Source organism: Acanthochromis polyacanthus, chromosome 14 (assembly GCF_021347895.1).
Source record: "Acanthochromis polyacanthus isolate Apoly-LR-REF ecotype Palm Island chromosome 14, KAUST_Apoly_ChrSc, whole genome shotgun sequence".
Classification (NCBI taxonomy): Eukaryota; Metazoa; Chordata; class Actinopteri; family Pomacentridae; genus Acanthochromis; species Acanthochromis polyacanthus.
Window position 1 is genome coordinate 396,114 of NC_067126.1, and position 22,526 is coordinate 418,639.

The following is a 22,526-nucleotide window of genomic DNA, read 5'->3' on the forward strand; positions in this document are numbered from 1 at the left end:
TGAGATCCCAGGAGCAACCACCACCTAAATAAAAGCTTTAAGCAAACCAATGAAAAGTTAAAATGAGAAACATTATAAGTTAACCACATGATTATGCTTATGCTTGATGTAAGAATGATTTTAATAGGCTGATATATATTCTGAAAATGATGATTGCTATAGAAGAGAATGATTTAAAATGAGTTATTTGATCATGCTAAGAAGAATGATTTAAAAAGTGATTCAGTGTAACTGATTGTGTCTTTAAGCTGTGATATTAAGTGACAGTTCTGAGTTTACACAGGATGGGAAAAGCAGAAGTCTCCTCAGAAATAAGGAACTTGGAGTTTCCACAGGGTGACAGGATGGGCTCAGGCCTACATTGTCATGACAACTGAAGTGTGTGTAACAAGTGGATGTGTTAACAGAAAAGATGGAAAGAATGATGTATGCGTGATAGGAAGAAGGTTGTGTCTTAAACCTATGAATTAATCACCTGGGCGTACCTACTAGTTAGAATTGTGTGTAGAAATGTGTATGTGCTAAGCTGAAGTCGAGCTAGGGTATAAAACCCAGAGTCAGAGACACTGAGTTCGGAGTTCTCCCCCGGAGGGGGGAGATGCTGCTCGCCGGAGCTGCAAGAGATGCTGCTCGCCGGAGCTGCCGGGGAGCATTGCCAGAGTTCTGAAGAATCTTCACCGCATCTATTGCCCTAGAGACGGGAAGACAACGCAGGACTTAGGCTCCAGAGATCGCTGAGAACATCGTTGGAGGCAAAGTCTTTTTCTGACTTTGTTCAACAAGCGAAGACCACACTCTGCCAGACGGAGAGTCCTGAGAGGTCTGCAGTTATCCAAAGAGATGAAGAGAGGCAAGCACCCATGGCATCCAGAGAGGCACAGGAGGCAGCAGCAGAGGGCTGCTCCACTCCAGGGGCTGGAGGACCCAGTGACCCACCACAGCCTGATGAGACGGGGGCTTTCCACCACCACCATCCGACTGAGAAGACAGCTGAGACGCCCGCACTTGTGTTCCAGCTGCTACAAAAGATAACTGCCAGACCAACGATTGGCTATCGGGACCTCTCCACTCCCCCTGCCTCGGAAGAACACCCTCTGCCCACAAAGAAGACTTCGTACCGAGTCTACTGGTCGATAGAGTGGCTCAACCAGATGCAGGTCAAGACTGGGCGTGGCAGCTAAGGCCTGGCTGTCCGCTCTCTCTCCTAAATTTACTAATTAGAGAAGATTCTTAGGTACGCTCAGCTTAGTTTAGTTGGAAATAATCAGAAATAATTAAATTGTTTAATCATGAATTAATGCTGTGCCCCTGCTAATAATTGCTTAATAAAACACTATATTGCATTTAAAGAGAAGTCTAATGAAATGATTATGATTCACCTATTCTGCATAGTGGTAAAAAGTTAGTTGATTGTGTGCATTAAATCTAATGGTTCTTAAAGGTTACTTTAATCCAACTAGTTATTTAAACATTACCCCTGAGGTTAGTTATCCAAACCTCTAAAACGAACCCAGGAATATCAACAAGTGCCACAGTTTTAAGAGGAAAGCTGTCGTTAACAAACGTGATCAATAAATCAATTCTACTACTTAGGAGGGCTGCTTAGTAAGAGAGTATTTATTGGAGTAAGAGGGGTAAGACGTTTGGAAGAAGACAGTTAGGACCTAGGCGAGTATTCCTCGACACCAGCTTAATTATTCTGCTGAAACCTGTTAGGTGGAATACTAATAGGCAGATAGAATCTAACCCTTTAAACGGAGAGCTGGTCCTGATTTAACCTGAGGAAAGGGTTAAAGAAGGCTATACTGACCGACAATGTACATGGTGAACATCAGCTGGTTTTTAACTGCGTCACACACCACCTAGTGACACCTCTGACAAAGACGGAAGGCTCCGTCGAAACATGTCAGGTATGTTTTTGACAAAATTATGTGTCTGATCATCTGAAAAAAGGTTACACATTTATGTTAAATGTAGGATGTCAGAACTACCCAGATGTCCTACAGCATTCAAACTAATTTTGTAGAATGAAAACTGGCACGTTTTTCTGGCTGTTCTGATCCACATTCTATGAACAGTCACAGCTCTTAACAGTGTGTCGTGGAAATATAAATAAGTTTGAGCTGCTGAGACTCACAGTCAGATGACACCACATTACTACAGACTGGGACAGTCACAGTTTAAGGCTCCATATTATCAAGTAGGATGTTCTAATTGTATGAACACTGCAGGACACAGTGAATACTTTGTGTAGGATGTATTTAAACTTAAAGGTTTGTGGTTTGGAAAGCAGCTGCTTCAACAACATGTCTCTGTCCTTACTGAGAGCTGATTGGTCAGCTTCCCTCTGGTTGTAAACTGCAGGACCAATCCCAGCTAAACAGGATGAATGAAGAATCTTCAGAAACTGTCTGATCGACTCATAATTTGGTGAGAACAGGTGAGGACAGGCTTTGCTTCCACAGAACTAATTTTAGTATTTCTCAAAGTCAGCTTTATAGTCAATTCTTCAATATGCACATGACATACCAAGAATTGAAATTATTTTACTCTCTCTTCGTGCAACAGTAGTAGAAATATATATAGCAGTATATATATTTCTGGTAGAATTGGAGTTTCTACCAGTAGAGTTTGCGATTGTAATCTCTACCAGTAGAAACTCCAATCCTACCAGTAGAGATGGAACTTTAAATCTGACCCCTGCCCTGACCCTAACCTTAAAAGTCTAACCTTAGCCCTGACAAATCTCTACTGGTAGGATTGGAGTTTCTACCAATAGAGATTGCGATCGCAATCTCTATTGGTAGAAACTCTTATTCTACCAAATCGCAGTCTCTACCCTGACAAAAATATATGCATATACATATACACACTACCAGGCCAAAGTTTGGACTCACCCCTAATTTTCCCGTACACACACACACACACACACACACACACACATGTTTGTACTTCTATCTTAGTGAGGACATCCATAGGCGTAATGCATTTCCTAGAGCCTTACCCTAACCTTAACCATCACAACTGATTGCCTAAACTTAATCCTTACCCTAACCCTAACAAAACCTCAATTCATACCTGTTCTCTAAAAACAAGTCTTCACCCTCAAACATGGCTGTTTCAAAGTGAGGACCGGCCAAAATGTCCTCACTTTGTAAAAATGTCCTCACTTTGATAGTTAAATGCAGAAAATGGTACTCACCATGTTGCAAGTACAAGAACACACACACACACACACACACACACACACACACACACACACACACACACACACACACACACACACACACACACACACACACACACACACACACACACACTCTCTTTAGGAGCCATGCATGAATTGTTTCATGATAAGATTAAGGGTATATTAATTGTGTGTTTGTTTCACTATAGTATTATTTTATGATTATGATAAATAGGTTAATAGCGGGTCACCTGGATATGGGCGGGGAAAATTAAGCAAATCTATGTAAGCAAATATATACCTGTCTTGATGTTTTTGTTTGTTAGAGGGGGAGTGAAATGGGTCGCCGTATTTTTTGTTGATTGCTACATTCGCTACATTTGCTATTTTCGTTATTTTTCTTTGATTCAAACTTTGTGCATGTTATCATGAGTTGATTGTCTTTTTCTTCAATAAAAGGTCAAATTAATTATATGGAAATCTCAGTGGGTTCTTTTGTTTAGCTCGTTGGACAAATAGGCCCAGTATCAGTCTCTCAGCGACTTTTATTCGTTGAAGTCGCTACACACACTACCAGTCAAAAGTTTGGACACAACTTCTCATTCAGTGCTTTTTATTTATACACTGCAGATTAATACTGAAGATATCAAAACTATAAAAGAATATATTTGGAATTATGTTGAAAACAAAAAAGTGTTAATCTTCAGTATTAATCAATACAGCAATACTGGAGAATACAAACAAATAAAAGGAATTGAATAAGAAGGACTGTCCAAACTTTACACGGGTAGTGTAGATGACTTTAGAAATATAATGTACAAAATACATTTTAAAAAGGCAAAAATTAAGTAAATTAAGAACTAGAAAGCAAAACTCAAGGAATCTAGGGACAACGGAAGAAAAACTAGAACCAAGCAACAACTAAGAACTAAGATAAGCAGAAGTGAGTGAAACATAAACATGACCATGAGATAAAGTGGCATTGCAGATAGAGTGCAGAATATAATGAGTAACAGTCTGAGTAGAGCAAATATGCTTGACAGTAGGAGAATTGAAAGAGCTTATACCAAGGTTTAAACAGCAGGGGGCAGCATTCAGTCAGTAGGGTTGATCAGTAGATTTTAAAGAAGAACTGACCTTAATGTGGACTCAGGAAAAACTGACAGAACCTGAACTCTGTCAGACTGTAGCAGAACCTGAACTCTATCAAACTGTAACAGAACCTGAACTCTATCAGACTGTAGCAGAACCTGAACTCTATCAAACTGTAACAGAACCTGAACTCTATCAGACTGTAGCAGAACCTGAACTCTATCAAACTGTAACAGAACCTGAACTCTATCAGACTGTAGCAGAACCTGAACTCTATCAAACTGTAGCAGAACCTGAACTCTATCAGACTGTAGCAGAACCTGAACTCTGTCAGACTGTAGCAGAACCTGAACTCTATCAGACTGTAACAGAACCTGAACTCTATCAGACTGTAACAGAACCTGAACTCTATCAGACTGTAACAGAACCTGAAGTCTATCAGACTGTAGCAGAACCTGAACTCTATCAGACTGTAACAGAACCTGAACTCTATCAGACTGTAACAGAACCTGAACTCTATCAGACTGTAGCAGAACCTGAACTCTATCAGACTGTAACAGAACCTGAACTCTATCAGACTGTAGCAGAACCTGAAGTCTATCAGACTGTAGCAGAACCTGAACTCTATCAGACTGTAACAGAACCTGAACTCTATCAGAGTGTAACAGAACCTGAACTCTATCAGACTGTAACAGAACCTGAACTCTGTCAGACTGTAACAGAACCTGAACTCTATCAGACTGTAGCAGAACCTGAACTCTATCAGACTGTAACAGAACCTGAACTCTATCAGACTGTAACAGAACCTGAACTCTATCAGACTGTAGCAGAACCTGAAGTCTATCAGACTGTAACAGAACCTGAACTCTATCAGACTGTAACAGAACCTGAACTCTATCAGACTGTAGCAGAACCTGAACTCTATCAGACTGTAACAGAACCTGAACTCTGTCAGACTGTAACAGAACCTGAACTCTATCAGACTGTAGCAGAACCTGAACTCTATCAGACTGTAACAGAACCTGAACTCTGTCAGACTGTAACAGAACCTGAACTCTATCAGACTGTAGCAGAACCTGAACTCTATCAGACTGTAACAGAACCTGAACTCTATCAGACTGTAGCAGAACCTGAACTCTATCAGACTGTAACAGAACCTGAACTCTATCAGACTGTAGCAGAACCTGAACTCTATCAGACTGTAGCAGAACCTGAACTCTATCAGACTGTAACAGAACCTGAACTCTATCAGACTGTAGCAGAACCTGAACTCTATCAGACTGTAACAGAACCTGAACTCTATCAGACTGTAGCAGAACCATCATGCGTCTTTCTGACTGTAATGATATCATGTTGTTCTTGTCTTGTGACTGACCTTCTGGTCCTGAGCTGCTGGCAGGAATCCTCTCCAGCAGATCATTCCTGGAGATCTTCTCTAAAACCACCCTGGTCACCTCCACAGCTCTCTGAAGTCCATAAGTCTGTACCATCACATCCACAGTGTCACATTTGTTTTTTTTCTTTACTCGGCTCTCTTTGATGGCTGGGAGGCCTTGAACATTGTTGGGCTGCTGCAGGAACAACTGGAATTTATGCAGCTCATCATCATCCAGATCATCCAGGATGTTTCTGAGGACTTCTGAAGTCATCGAGGCTCCCTGATAAAGTCAAAGAAAACATCAGCAGTTAATGAACAGTTGTATTATTGGTGTGGTGGAGGTTGTTGGATAATTTTCTAAAAGGGTCTTTCTAATGTTCTTCCTGTCCTGCCGACTTTAAATGAGGACACATCGTCTTGGCAACTGAACATGAGAAAGTAGAATTTTAAAAGTTGTCATCTACTGAATGATCAGAGCGATCAATGGTCCCAGTAATCATAGTTAGATGTGGTAGACGATGATCAGAGTGGATGGACATGGCCAGAAGGGAAGGACACTGGAAGATGACTGACACTCTGTTAACATTCTAAAATGAGAAGTCGTGTCCAAACTGTAGACTGGTAGTGTGTGCGTGTTAAAATGATCATGTCTTCTGTCTGCAGAGTCAAGGCTCAGACCTTTTGTGTAATTAAAGATCTTATTTTTGAACCTCTCCTGTACATTTTCTTTCCACTGCATCATCATGAACATGATGGACAGAGCAAAGACCAACAAGGAGACTTCAACCTCAGAGGAACAGCATCTGCTCCTTTTACAGACATAAACTTTAATCCTAGATCTCCAAATCTGTCTTTTTTTTAAACTGTATTGTACAGTCTTATTCTCTTTTATAAACAGATTGCTTGTTCCACTTAGTTCTGTTACAGCTGGATAATTACCAGCTGCAGCACTTTGGTCAACTCTAGATGTTTGTAGTTGTTCCCACATAAATAAAGCTGACAGGAAGCTACTGTAGAAAATATAAAGTAGGTGTAATGTGTTACATCCTGCTGGACCTTGTTAATAACCTTACAGCCACAGGGCAGCTGTGGTTCAATCCCTGATCACTCCATCAGGGTCCTTGGGTTAGACACTGAAGCTGAAGCTGCTCCCAATGGAAGGAAATCACCTGATATTACAGTCTGTGGCCACTGGGGTGTGAATTTCCCCATCATCCCTACTCTGACTGGTCAAGGCCGATAGCAACCTTCCCTGATGCTGGTTTTCTCTCAGGTTTTTATTCCTTCTCTTTATTCTAGGGTTTTTAATTTAGCCTGCAGCAGCAAAATATCAGTAAAAAAAACAATGAAAGACAAAGACAGTGTGGAAAAAAATGAGAAATGATGTAACTGATGCTGAGGACAGTTCTTAAAAACAACTTTAAATACACATCAAAGATTAAAAACCTTTATCTGGTGAAAGACATAGTTCAGGAACAACACTGATTCTGGTTTTAAAGAAGAATGTCCTCCTTAGAAGGAACTGATTTAAACTTGTTCCACTTTGTCTGGAAAATAGTTTCATTTTTTTAACCAAACATGAAAAATAAAATCAGAATCAGAGATCACTGTGGAACTAAAAACAGCTGTTTGTTGTCTTGTTCTTCTGGATATTTGAGGTTGTTTTGGTCTCAACAACAGACCAGTATGATATGAAAAGAGAAGAGAGATGAGAGCAGATCAATGATCAGAGAGAAAACATGAACCTCCTGGATCTTGTTCTGGATCACTGTCTTCAGTTTTCTCTCAGTCTTCATCAGTTCAGCTTCTCATTCAACAAATAGTTTATTTATTGAACACATCTGTACATTAATGTGTGACTTCTGATTGGTTGTAGACTCATTAAAACCATCTTCATGGAACACAGCTGAGTTCTGTTAAATCTCTGTTTCTGTAGCTTTAGATGGTGAGGAAGTTCTGCTCTGAACCAGCTGCTTGGAACATTCACTTTATCACCTTATTTTAATTCAGTAACTCTGTCTGTCAACATGATGTTCACATTTAACTAAAATACATGTTTGATATGTTTCTCATCAACATCTTTTATTTCTTGTCAACCTGATAACAGAAAATGACAGAAAGTCTTCAAACATGTTTTCAAAGGTTCATATTTTACCCAAATCATGGTGTTTTTCTAACTGCAGAAATGTAACCAACCAGTGAATGAAAGTGAAACCAAAGTGTCAGAATAAAAGTTCCACGTGGAACATGAATCCTGTTTTATGTCTTCTTTAGGAAACTTTGTGGCTCTTTCAAACTAAACTTTTCCTACAACGTCACATTCTGAGAATTCTGGTGAGAAAACAGATTTGTGTGAAAATGAGAATGTAGTTCAGTGGTTTATGAAGATAATTGTTGCTTTCAGAATGATGGATGTTTGTGCAGTGGAAGTGACACCACAGTGTTTCCAAACTTTACTTCCTTTTACTGACCTTCACTGATTTATGCTCACATTTAAAGTGGATATTTAGAAAATCATTGTTTGTGTTCAAAGTGAACATCGCTTCATTAATTTTATCAACATTACATCATGGTGAGACAGAGATCAGTGAACGTCAGTTTTTATTTATAAAGGTGATGATGGTGAGCTTTACCTCTTCCAGCTCGTACTCCAGGTTCTCAAGTTTCTGTTTCTCCACCTTGAGCTGATTCTTGGTTTCTGAATGATTTATCTTCAGCTGCAGGTAGAGAAACACATGCTGTGATTTTAAGGTGTGAGGCTGATAGTTTTTAATTTCACAGAGCAGAAAACACCGAGTGTTCATCTTAGAGGTGATGCAGTTACTGTGCATCCAGCTGTGAATGATCTGACATTGAAGTGGTTTTACACGGTTTGTTCTCACTTCTGCTGTAAACTGTAACTGTTAGAATCTACAGCAGATCAAACTTTACATTTATTAAGAACTAAAATTAACATCAGCGCCCATCGAATGCAGGAGACTTTTCTGTTTCTGCAGGTAACGTCAGAATTACTGAACCTTCATCGATATTCCAGAAAAGGTTGAGGTTTTATTAAGTTTGTTTATGAAGATGATGATGATGAGATTTACCTCTTCCAGCTGATTCCTCAGGGTCCCATTTTTCTGTTTCTCCTGATGGAGCTGATTGTTGGTTTCTGAATGATTTCCCAACAGCTGCAGGTAAAGTCAGAATTACTGAACCTTCATCGATATTCCAGAAAAAGTTGAGATTTTATTAAGTTTCTTTATAAAGATGATGATGATGAGATTTACCTCTACCAGCTGATTCCTCAGGGTCTCATTTTCCTGTTTCTCCTGATGGAGCTGATCGTTGGTTTCTGAATGATTTCTCTCCAGCTGTAGGTAAAATCAGAATTACTGAACCTTCATCGATATTCCAGAGATGTCAGACCTTGTTATTTTCCATCTTTTCCTCCAGAATCTACAGTTCAGTCTCCATCTTGTGTTTTCATCCAGAAGCTGCTGTTTCTTTACATAAAACCATTAACTTCTTTATCCCAGTGGGCACCTTGAGCAGGGCTGTACGCTTAGCTTTTTCACTAGGAGCACAGGTGCTCCTAAATGAAAAAATTTAGGAGCACAGAAAAACATTTAGGAGCACTATGAATCGCACAGTTTTATTATTAACATTCACACAACAAGCCAAGCAGTCGGCTCAGTTCTTTAACACAGAGAACATCCCTGTCCCACATCTTTTTGTATTCAAGTCGTCCTGGCACACTTGGCTGAGTTCATCCAGCTCCACAGCAGGACTTGGATCAAAGTCCTCCAGACATGGCCCCTCCAAGCTGATCCTCATGAGGTCTTCAGTGGTGGTCAAATAAATGGATGCAGTTCTAACAGTGACATTGCACAAACAAAGCTTCTCCCACAAAATAGATGATCATCCCTCACCAGTGTCAGATACATCAGCTTCATTGGTCCTCAGGACTTTGTGAACTAATAAACCAATGTATTTTTACAGATGGACATCTATACTACATCCGTCACAAGGAAACACCAAAGCCCATGTTTAGAGTGTGTGTGTGTGTGTGTATTTTGTAAATAGTTTGCAAAGAATTATTGATTTTTTTCTCACCAAAGAAAACAAAACTTTCTCCAATATGGCTTCCTTTCATTTGGAGTGTGATTGGTCTACTGACTTCTTTCTTTTGTCATATTTTCCGTCATCACTCAGATGGCATTGTGTTACATTTTTCCAATTTCCAATCAAAAAACTCGGTGGAAGCCACCATGTACACAAGACCTTATACAACAGCAGCAGAGGAGCAGATGTAGCTGAGAAAGTTTGGAGGTTGTCACTTCTTGGATCCCCAAAATAGTAGAGAGTCATATTTTGTTAAGTGGCCCAACAAATTCTGACTCCAGATTTTATTTCATCTCATACAATCTGCACAGTTAACTCAACCTGCATATTTCTGTTAAAGTCCTAGTTTTGAAACAGTCTCTCTGTTCTTAATGTGCCATACTGTGATCATTTAGCCCCTTATTTTATTATTCTGTTCTTACAGACTGTAATTTACTAGGTTTATTTTTTTAGACTTGTGATTTGGTGTTTTAGCTGTTGTAGCAAATAATTTCCCAGGTGTGGGATTAAAGAATTTAAATTCTATTATATTGTTAACTGGCCCAATAAAAATAACAACAATTACAAATGACTTTATACTTAAGAACTATACTTATATTAAAGACTTTATACATAAATACCAGACATATTTTGATGCCATATCTTGCATTCTTAGGGGAGTCTGATTAAAGGGGCAGAATGCATAGATTGGGTTAACTGATGACAATTTTAGTTCAGTTTTTACTTTATGGTATTTAAACTGTTTTACATGCTTAACTTAGTGTAATTTGCATTATTATAATTTAGACAGACACAGTATTTGGTTATTTCAAGTTAATGTGTTCATAAAAGCTAAAGACAGAAATAGGAGCCTGTCGCTTTAAGAAAGTGCGGCGGTCTGTGTGATGCTCGGTACTGTGGGGGGGAGACCATAGATATATACATGTTTGTATAGATCTATGGGGGAGACGGTCTGAGAGTCAGAGGAGCTCACGGGTTTTCTGACCATGTCGTGTTTTAGCGTGCTGATGTGAAAAAAAGTTGTTGAAGAAGAAGGTGTAGGCTGTGACTTTTACTTTGATCCACTTTGTGTGGATTTATTTTAGGAGCAAATGCGAATAATAGGGTTGACATCTGTACTGGCACGCGTGCTCCCTTTTTATTTTTTCTACTCGCACCGATCTATTTTTAGGCGCATATGCGAGTGAAACGCTCCCACTGTACAGCCCTGACCTTGAGGTCAATTTGATGTTTCGAAATAGTGAAGATTGTGACTACTACCATAAATAGCTTGAAGAGGCTTTGAGATCGTTATTGTGGTAAAGAGGCCCTACAAAGGGATCAATCCCATATCATTTTACTGCACAATTACATCGTAAATCAAAATACTTGACATCAAATCAACATTGCTCCTTGATGCTTTTTTGTGCTTTGTGGCTCCAATTTGTTTTAGGGAGGGTGACTGCAGCAATTGAAATGTAAATATTGAATTGACAAAACACGTCCAAACTGACCATTTCCATGAGCCCCATGGGGCCAAAAAAAGTGAATGGGCAGTAACTGGATGCAGTTGGTGGTGGATTTGATTCTTTTTTCTATAGACGGAAAATATTGTATTTAAATTCACAAGGAACATATCAACTTTGATATCAACGACTTTGTTGATATCAACATATCAACTCTGTACTCATAATAATCTCGTAAAAGTCACCAAATATGTCCAGTATAAACCGGCTCATTATTCATTGCAACCCATCATTATTAGGGATCAAGCCAGTCTCAGTTATCCTGACACAAAGTGGTTCATGGAAAGTGGTATAAGTTTTCACAGACTGTAAACTATCATGAGAGCAGCAGAAACCTTTCTTTTTCTCTTTCCAAGAATATGTACTACATGAAGAGCATTTAGGGCACAGGAACAGACTGACTGTGCTGAGTGTATCTCATCAAAATGCTGAATATCATCAGCACATGCTTCACAACGTTTTTGCTTTCTCACTTGAGCCACCTGTTGAGTGAAGAGTGCTCAGTCAATCAATCAATCAATCAATCAATGTTTATTTAACCAGGTAAGACTCATTGGGCTTAAAATCTTTTTCAAAAGCAACCTGGACAAGAAAACAGCAACAATTTCTAAATTTTCAATATTCTGCAACTCACTATTTGGGGTATATTGACTCTAAATTCATTCTTGGTTACAAACTGAAAATCCTATATGAACATCATCTGTATGAATGGTCCATGAATGAATCGGTTTCTCCCCCCAAGAACATTTAAACATGCAGAATATAACTGTCATTGAAGGACAGGCTTCTTTAGTGAATCAACATTGCACAATTTTGCTTCATTTGAGTAAAAATAAGGAGTCAATTGACTCCTGCTCTTTAGTTACTGATCGTCTGTTCAGGTTCACACTCTTTGGTTACAACAAACATGTCGTTATTAAACAGAAACATGTGAGTTTGTGTTTAATAGAAACTTCCTTTTCTCTCCACTGAAGTTTGCTAAAGCTGTTGTTTTCTCTGTTTCTGTACTGAACCACTTCCTCTGTTCACTGATAAACTACATCTGCTTTTTCTTCTCCACAGATTCTTTACTCGTCTTCCAGCTTGAATTCTGACGTCTGATCTGCTTTACAGACACAAACCTTCTTCCTTTATCCCATTATTGTTTGTTTACATCAAACTTGACTTTACTTTCTGTCATCTCCTGATCTTGGAGTCTTTCTTCATCTACCAGCAGTCAAACTTCTCTTTCTGTACTTACTAGTCCAATCTGTTCTTCTTTTTGATTGACCAAAGTCTTCTTTTTCCCTTAATATAAATAGAAATAAAACCATCAGTATTTAAATACAGAAAGAACGACAGTCCAGACAGTTGTAATGAATTAAAATCTCTTATATTATGGTTTCCATTAAAGCTTCAATACTTTACAAAGGTCAATAGTTTTACATTAATGTGACTTACTCTTTTGTCTTCTTGTGCGAACAAAAAGAAAAACTGCTAGAATTAACAGGATGAAGGCAGCAGTCAGACCAACAGTCAAACCGACTATAGTGGAGGTGTTAATGGACTGGACCTTAAAGAACTCATCTGAAACAATAAAACATGGAATAATGAGACATTTATTATAACCTGAACAGTGGATTTATTCAGTGTGAACACAAACTACCTGTAACGTGTATCAGAGCCTCTCTGCTCTGCTTGATGTTCTTCTGCTGGACTCTGCAGGTGAACTTGTTGCCGTGTTTCTTCTCCACAGTCACTCTGCTGATGACAGTATAGAAGCCATCAGGACCTCTGTCTGACTCTGTAGGTCCAGCAGAGAGGAGGTTTCCATCAGCGTCCAGCCACAACACCTCAGGTTCTGGATACCAGCCTGCAGACTCACACTTTAAGTCCACTGAGCTGCTGGTTCTACCAAGTCCTGTTAGACTGATGACTGGAAATGGATCAGTCCCTGAAGATAAGAAGGGAAACATCAGACAGTAGAAAAGGACAGAACTATCTCACAACTTTACCAGCTTCTAACAAGCTCCTTAAAACAGGAAGTGATCAGACTCCTTCAGTGTTTGCACATTTTGTTAGAACTCTGTCTCTGAAAAATCCCGTTCCTCTAAAATAAAACTGCATTTTAATGAAGTTCTGAAAGAAACCTACAATCAAGACTGTGACATGGAGGTTTTAGAGGAGCTACAGAGTCCACCTGAAACCAGAACTAATCTGCATCCTCAGTTATGTTTGATCAGGTTGAGGAGTTTGAAAGAAAAAAAATATCATGTTACAAATTTTTCCTTAATTTTTGAGTGACCTGGTTACTGAATCCTGCCTCATCTAACATATGAACAGCAAAGCAATAAAATAAATGGGAAACATATGAAGAGTTCATTTGCAAAAACAGATAACTCCGTTTCGATAAATGTTTGGATAACTTTTTTAATGTTTACTTGAGATAATATCAATCAATTTGTATTTTGTAATTTATAATTTATTTTTTCTCTATTTTGTCATGTATTTTTCTACTGAGTCAAATCCACTCAACTTCAGTGTTATTATTATTATCTCAAGTAAACAATAAAAAATGAGTTTTCTGAAAACGGAGTTATCCGTTTTTGCAAATGAACTCTTCACATGCTGATTAGAAATGTGTTTGTTATATGTCACAAGCAAACATCAGTGATGACGTATTTTAGTTGAATCAGAATGTAGATTTCATGTTAAAAAGAAAAAATAAACATTTTCTATATTAATACTCTCAATAACTCTTGAACTCAAAGGGACAACATGTTATTAGATTTGTTTTAATTTAATAAGAATCAAAAACTGGAATGTCTCTGATAAACATGTGGACTCTTTGTTCATCACTTTGTAGAAGCCCTTTGGGTTGTAGTTGAAGCTTCAAGGCTTCTTGGATAAACTCTGTTAAATGTTGGCTTATTGAACAGAACTTTCTCCTTTTATCAGTTTGGTTGGACAGCTGATTGAAATGTTTTATCCTCCTCTCTGATCTTTACCTCACCATGGTTTGATCAACAACAGAAACTTCCTTCAACTTAAACTACATCCAGTCAGTTCAGTTTGCCTCAGTGGACTCCAGTGAAGTTCTAGATTCATCTGAAGGAGGATTTAAAACTGACTGCAATCTGGAGCCGCAACAGAGAGTCTGAATTATTCTGTAAATGAGAGACTTTAGTGTTTGAAACCATAAAATATGGCAGTGTGCTTCCACTGAGGGTTGAAGGATGAGAGGCAAATATTGTCCATTTAAACTTCAGGGGGTTGGATGAATCTGTAGATTAAATGGAGAAACGCTGCACTAAAGGAGAACTGAATTAAGCCACAAGTTATTCTGAAACTCATGAAAACCTGTTCTATGGTTGACAAACAGCACATGTATGTGTGAGATCTATAATGTCTACTGAACCAGTCAATGCCATCGGTTCTCATTATATTTGCTCTGTGAGACCAAAAACCTGTTAGATTGTGTATAAACTGAACCTTCTGGTGCTATAAAGTAGTCCTGGATTGTAAAATGCTGCTGCTGTGAGGCCTTTGTCCTGTTTTCCTACAGAGGAGGAGTTTCACTGGTTCAGGTTCTGCTTTATTTGACCTGATCAGAACAATGGACACCACCTCCACAGAGATGATGGCGTGGATTAGAAAGAAACAAGGACCTGAGAAACAGCTGCTGGAATGTGGATCAAGCAGTTAACTGTAAAACCTGTCACTCTGTCTGAGCTGCACTCATAAACAAACCCTAAAACTGGAGCAGTGACTCATTCCTACAGTCTTTGTTCTGATCAGACACAGAAACATGTTTAGAAAACCTGAGAAACCAACAAATAACTGAGTCTTAAACTTTCAGTACTAACTCACCAACGACCAGTTCAACAGTACATCCTCGACCCAGTGTACGAATGATGCATCTGTATTTTCCCTCATCAGACAGTTTCACGTTGGAGAGTTTCAGTGAAACGTTTCCAGACTCCAGTTGACCAAATAACAGTGACGTTCTTCCTTTATAATCAGGATGTTTAGAACTTTCTAGTTCCTCTTTATCCCACCACACATAGACATATGAAGGGTCTAGGTCTTCTCTGGACCACTCTATGGACATGTCTGAAGCATCGACGGCAGGTTCCAGCCGACACGACAAAAGAACGTCAGAACCAACCGTTGCCAGGACCGGCTGAGACGGACCGACCACCTGGGGAAGAGCTGGAGAGAAACAGGATGGGATTTTACAGCTTTTAAAGGAGGCATGTGAGGAAAGAAATGAATACGAGTTGTCCTTTTTCTCGAGGGAACATATTTTAAAATGTTCTTCTTTAATACATAAACCATCTTTGTGTTAAATGTACATTTTGATGGTGTGTGTCGTTACCTGAACAGTTTTGTGTCAGAAGAAGGAAAACCAAAGCTGTGAAGGAACTGAGCTGAGTCCATGGTTTAGACGAAGCATCATGAAGTTCAGAAAACTGAAATAAATCACATGATAAATAAAATGAGGAACACACTGATTGGAAAAATCATTGTACATATGAGCAACATCAGTCATCCACCAATCAGATTGTAGATCATCAAAGATCTCCAACATCTGGATCAGATAAAACACTTTGACTTTACAGATCCTGAAGACGTTAATTATTGTAGAATCAGAGTTTATGACTGATCTCACATTTAAATGACTTTATTTTCATTCTTTTTTCATCCTGATCAGTATTCTTAAAGGTGTGTTGTAATATCAGAATGTATGCTTGCTGTAAATCTGAGTTGGATTTTTTTAGAACCGTCGATATTCTAATAGAACGTCCATTTAAATGTAATAAATTTGAAGCTAAATTCCACCTCTACTTAAGCACAGGTGGGCTCATGTGAAATCCTGGGATTGTACATTTTGCTGATTTTTTTACATTTCTTACGGTTTTTCTGTCATTTTAAGGCTTTAAAGAAGGTAAACTGTCAGGTTTAGGGTTAAAGTGCCGTTTCTCAAAACAACATTGTGTGAAATGACAGAAAAAGGCCAAAAGCATGAAGGTAACTAGACAACACAGTTTTATTCATTTTGAGGAAAAAACACTCAAGGAAGTTGAGTAAAATTTACATCAAAAACAGCAGATGGACCTTTTCATTTCTTTAAAGCAGAAACTAACTGTACATCATATTCTTTTATTTTACTTTAAATTACAATCCATAGTTTGGCCCCAGAGGATTCTCGTTTTCTTCATTTTGACTTCTTTATGAGCTCAGTGACTAAAATGTTGCATCAGTTGTTTTTTTTACAGGTTTAACAGTTTAACAGTGAAACTTTACATATTAGCTACAGAATCTTGTCTTTGTCATTCTGTTTACTTTCTAAAACACTGTTGAACAGCTTGTATATCTAAGTGATGATTTCCATTTGATTGAAGCTATGAAAAGCTTTGCAGCAGATTTCATTTAAAGTCAAATGTAGATGACCTACCTGTGTCATGGCTGCAACCGTTTCCTCGTCTTTGAAACCACCCAGAGGAGAGTTTTTAGAACTTGGATCCAATGATGTGAACCGCAGATTTGCAGCACATTATGACATCATCTAGAATGATAAAACATAGAAGAGAGAGGGATTTATGGAAAAGAATTTAACTGTCATAAAACACTTTTCTGCTTAAATGTTCAGTGAAAGTTCAAAAACACAGGAACAACTTGGTAAAGACAGCAGACCTCATGGTAGAACCAGTCAATGAACAGAATCTCATTTATTTTCACTCATCAGATGTTTATCATCCTGGCTGCCAGTTTAATGACTGATTCTTTCATTTTACATGTTTTTAAGGGCAGCTTACAGCAGTTGTTGGAAAATTCCCTCATTCTAGCTCAGGTCATTATTCTTAAACTACATCTGTTCTCTAATATGTGATGGAATCCAAAAGTTCCAGGACTCTTCCAGGTGTTCATGAATAGTAGAATGGTGGTGTAACATATGTGGGCAGTAACTTTAATTACACAGGATTCAGCATGACACCACGACATCAGGACTGGACTTACATGCATTACAATTTTTCTTCATTGATAAGACACTAAACTCCATTCACTGCACATTTTTCTCAAAAACAGGACACTGCTGTCCATATTTTGGACACTATTCATGGTTTGCACAGTTTCCAAAACTCTTGCACTCTTATTGCAAAAGACTGAACACACTTTTTCACTCATAACACACATTTTTCAAAAAGTGAACACTTGGCAGCAGAACTGGGACACTGTCCAACACTGCTGTCACATTTAAAACACTACAGGTTAAAACTGAAAACACTTTTACTAGTGAACCTCACACTATAAAACCTGCTGGGGAACAGCATTAGCTGTTCAGAATGCAATCTGTTGTTGAAGTCAGCAGGTGGTAAGTTATGATCCCTGCTCTAGGTTTCTCCTTCTTCCTCTTTGTTGTTGTCTCTCTTGCATTTCTCTCACTCATCCTGTCATCTCTGGTCTCTGCATCTGCCTCCCTTGTCTCATTCACCTGCCTGCACTTTGCTGATTGCAGTAATGCACATCAGCTGCAGTCATTAGTTCACTCCGTTCACCTGTTCTCTACCTCACTCAGCTGTTTAAGCTCTGTGCTTTCATTCATTCCCTGCTGGATCACTAACTCACATGCCTTCACAGACTCTGTTCCCCTCCTTGGATTATGTTCTCCCCACCAAGTTCTGCTTACCCCCTGACTGCTTCAGCTCCATGGACTCTGCTCTTCTTCCCCTCAGATTCCTGCCTGTTCCTGTTTTTGGTCCCTATCTGGCTACCTTGCTCCTGTAGCTTAACTTCCCAGACTTTAAGTACTCTGTTTTGTTGCCTGTTTCAGTTATCCCCGTTTGGTTTTTGGAGAGTGACTTCTTTTAGTACAGATTATGTTTATAGGGGCGGCATGGCTCAGTGGGTAGAGTGTCTGCCACTATCTGTGCCTTTGCCTGGATTCTCTGACCACCCAGCTGCACTGCAGGTGAAGCAGCAGGACTGCAGTTAATCCTACAGGATCACTGACAGCAACACTGAGGGGAACCAGCAGGGGGCGCTCACTGCTGTCTGTTAAATATGACTCATGGAAGTCACTCTGCAGTCACTGGACCACAACACAAAGATGATCCCACATTATTACACTTTGACCAACAGAAGCTCCAAAGAAACATGAACTCTGATCCTTCACAGAACAAGTCCAGGACCAGAGCCCGACCGGAGCCCAGGATCAGAGTCTAAATCATATCGGCCAATGAGTGTTTTCAACATCCATTATAAACTGTATGCATCAATTCTGTCTGAGAGGTTGAAAAAATCCTCCTGTTTCTGACAGACGAGGATCAAACTGGGTTTATAGCAAACAGGCAGACGCAGCACAATACTGGTAAAGCCTCCACATCACTGACGCTAGAAACAAAGGCAGAAAGAGTGAAATCCTCTCAGCGGCTCAGAAGACATTCCACTCTGTTGGCTGGAATTTCTCTACCAAGTAACGGCTGGATTTGGGTTCACTAGTGGGGCGGCATGGCTCAGTGGGTAGAGCGGCCGTCTCACAACTAGAGGGTTGTGGTTCGATCCTCGGCCCATTGTGCTCATGTCGAGGTGTCCCTGAGCAAGACACCTAATCCCTAATTGCTCCTGATGGGTTGTGGTTAGCACCTTGCATGGTAGCTCCCGCCATCAGTGTGTGAATGTGACGTATCATGTAAAGCGCTTTGGATAAAAGCGCGATATAAGTACAACCATTTACCATTTCACTAGTAAATTTATACAAAGCATTAAAACAACACACTCATCTCCCACCACCAGGATCTAAATAAAGGGGAATCTGTCCAACTCTAGAGCCCTGCAAAGAGGATGCAGACAGGGCTGCTACTTAGTCCTGCCCTCTTTAACCCTTTAGAGAACCTCTGGACCAAACCATCACACAGGAAATGTTCTTATTTTATGGAGGCCAGCCTGAGGCACACCTGAGCAATAATCCTGCTGTCTGATCAGCATCTGGATCTGCCTCAGCTGTGAAGAGGATGGATTATCTGGACAGAGGAGAAGTTCTCACTGACACACATTTAGACACATCTGTGGACAATATTGGAGAGAAACAGACCTTTAGTGTTCAGAGAAGAAGTCTGAGAAAAATGGGAGCAGAAACTAAAGTTGTTCAGAGTAAAACGGAGGCTGAACCATGAATCAGTTCTGAGGTCTGGACTAAGCAGGATCTGAGTTTATGGAGGAACTTCAGCTTTACTGCCCACTCATTTGGTTTTCTCAACAATATCTGCCATCAGAATGTCCTTCAGGTTAATGATTTTCTATCTGGTCCAGGATCAGAGCCTCATATCAGGTTTATAGTTTTATACTGAGCCTGTTCAGAGTCCAGACCAAACACTGACTGATACTAAACACATCATTACTGCACTAAATGTCTCTCATGGACTCCACATACATTTCATTCAGATCCAGATGCTGATCAGACAGCAGGATTATTGTTCAGGTGTTCCTCAGGCTGGCCTCAATAAAAGGACTCTCTGAAATGTGCACTTTACCTGTACTGGGGGGTCAGAAAGCCAGTCAGGATCTGGTGGGACCATTTTCCTCCCAGTCCAACACATTCCTTGGCATAGATGTGATCATTGATCAGCTGATTGTGTGAAAGCTGGTGTGGTGGGGGGCAGTGATGGCCTGAAACGGACCAAAAACACCATGAAGTGGTCGGGACACCACAGAGAAAATAAACTAGAGGAAATAAAGGACATTAATGTGGACAGTACCGTTACACACGGGTAATAGTGCAGTTTAATGATGGAATAGTACTACTACATGCAGAGTACACGTATTCAGAATACTGTACTATTATACTGCAGTATAAATATCCACACAAACTGTATACATGTGTTAAAATGTCATGAAAATACTCTCATTATTCATGTACTCTGTAGATCCACTAGCAGTCAATGGTTTGGACCTTGTAGATGAACACTGAACACATCCAAACTACAAAAGAACACAAATGGAACCATGATGGAAACAGAAAAGTGTTCATATTCAGGATTAATCGACAATGTAGAAAATAAGAGAAATAAATAAAAAGCACTGAATGACAAGGAGAGTTAGAGTACTGATACACATGTACTCTGTGTGTAGTAGGATACATGTACTCTGTGTGTGTAGTAGGGACACTGTACTCTGTGTGTGTAGTAGGACACACGTACTCTGTTGTGTGGTAGTAGGACACACGTACTCTAGTGTAGTTGATGTAGTAGGACACACGTTACTCGTGTGTGTGTAGTAGGACAAGTACTCTGTGTGTGTAGTGGACACAGGTACTCTGTGTGTGTAGTAGGACACCGTACTCTGTGTGTGTAGTAGGACCACGTACTCTGTTGTGTGTAGTAGGACAGCACGTACTCTGTGTGTGTAGTAGGACACACGTACTCTGTGTGTGTAGTAGGGACACACGTACTCTGTGTGTCTGTAGTAGGACACATGTACTCTGTGTGTGTAGTAGGACACACGTACTCTGGTTTGTGTGTAGTAGGACACATACCTGTGTGGTAGTAGGAAACGTACTCTGTGTGTGTTGTAGTAGGACACACGTACTCTGCTGTGTGTGTAGTAGGGACACACGTACTCTGTGTGTGTAGTAGGTATCACACTGGTACTCTGTGTGTGTAGTAGATGACCATTCTCTGTGTGTGTAGTAGGGACCCACCGTACTCTGTGTGTGTAGTAGGACACATGTATCCCTTGTGTGTGTGTAGTAGGCACATGTACTCTGTGTGTGTGTAGTAGGACACCATGTACTCTGTGTGTGTGTAGTAGGACCATGTACTTCTGTGTGTGTAGGTAGGACACCTGACTCTGTGGGTGGTGTAGTAAGGACCATACGTCTCTGTGTGTGTGTAGGTAGGACACATGTACTCTGTGTGTGTAGTAGGACACATGTACTCTGTGTGTGTGTAGTAGGACACACGTACTCTGTGTGTGTAGTAGGACACACGTACTCTGTGTGTGTAGTAGGACACACGTACTCTGTGTGTGTAGTAGGATACACGTACTCTGTGTGTGTAGTAGGACACACGTACTCTGTGTGTGTAGTAGGACACATGTACTCTGTGTGTGTGTAGTAGGACACATGTACTCTGTGTGTGTGTAGTAGGACACATGTACTCTGTGTGTGTTGTAGTAGGACACATGTACTCTGTGTGTGTAGTAGGACACACGTACTCTGTGTGTGTAGTAGGATATAGTACTCTGTGTGTGTAGTAGGACACATGTACTCTGTGTGTGTAGTAGGACACATGTACTCTGTGTGTGTAGTAGGACACATGTACTCTGTGTGTGTAGTAGGACACATGTACTTTGTGTGTGTAGTAGGACACATGTACTCTGTGTGTGTGTAGTAGGACACACGTACTCTGTGTGTGTGTAGTCGGACACACACTGTACTGTGTGTGTAGTAGGACACACGTACTCTGTGTGTGTGTAGTCGGACACATGTACTCTGTGTGTGTGTAGTAGGACACACGTACTCTGTGTGTGTAGTAGGACACACGTACTCTGTGTGTGTGTAGTAGGACACACGTACTCTGTGTGTGTAGTAGGACACACGTACTCTGTGTGTGTGTAGTAGGACACATGTACTCTGTGTGTGTAGTAGGACACATGTACTCTGTGTGTGTAGTAGGACACATGTACTCTGTGTGTGTAGTAGGACACACGTACTCTGTGTGTGTAGTAGGACACACGTACTCTGTGTTGTAGTAGGATACATGTACTCTGTGTGTAGTAGGATACATGTACTCTGTGTGTGTAGTAGGATACATGTACTCTGTGTGTAGTAGGACACATGTACTCTGTGTGTGTAGTAGGATACATGTACTCTGTGTGTAGTAGGATACATGTACTCTGTGTGTAGTAGGATACATGTACTCTGTGTGTAGTAGGACACATGTACTCTGTGTGTGTGTAGTAGGACACACGTACTCTGTGTGTGTGTAGTAGGACACACGTACTCTGTGTGTTGTAGTAGGACACACGTACTCTGTGTGTGTGTAGTAGGACACACGTACTCTGTGTGTGTGTGTAGTAGGACACACGTACTCTGTGTGTGTAGTAGGACACACGTACTCTGTGTGTGAAGTAGGACACACGTACTCTGTGTGTGTAGTAGGACACATGTACTCTGTGTGTGTAGTAGGACACACGTACTCTGTGTGTGAAGTAGGACACACGTACTCTGTGTGTGTAGTAGGACACACGTACTCTGTGTGTGTAGTAGGACACACGT

At 40.1% G+C, this 22,526-nt stretch overlaps 1 protein-coding gene and 1 long non-coding RNA gene across 10 annotated transcripts in view; both read right to left on the reverse strand.

Moving 5' to 3' along the window:
* Positions 1–5,784, reverse strand: part of LOC127537215 (NACHT, LRR and PYD domains-containing protein 12-like) — a 58,574-nt gene extending 52,790 nt beyond the window's left edge. For all 9 annotated transcript variants that reach the window (XM_051959318.1, XM_051959316.1, XM_051959312.1 and 6 more), the window contains exon 1: positions 5,655–5,784. In XM_051959318.1, the coding sequence (XP_051815278.1) occupies positions 5,655–5,769 (115 nt within the window). In that variant the 5' untranslated portion in view covers positions 5,770–5,784. The remainder of the gene's footprint in view (positions 1–5,654) is intronic.
* Positions 5,785–15,255: 9,471 nt separating this feature from the next.
* LOC127537221 (uncharacterized) lies at positions 15,256–16,812 on the reverse strand. Its single transcript, XR_007946847.1, has 3 exons — positions 16,707–16,812; positions 15,627–15,720; positions 15,256–15,460 (listed from the first exon to the last, which is right to left on the reverse strand). It is a non-coding gene; the product is annotated as an uncharacterized LOC127537221 (long non-coding RNA).
* Between the last annotated feature and the right edge of the window lie 5,714 nt (positions 16,813–22,526).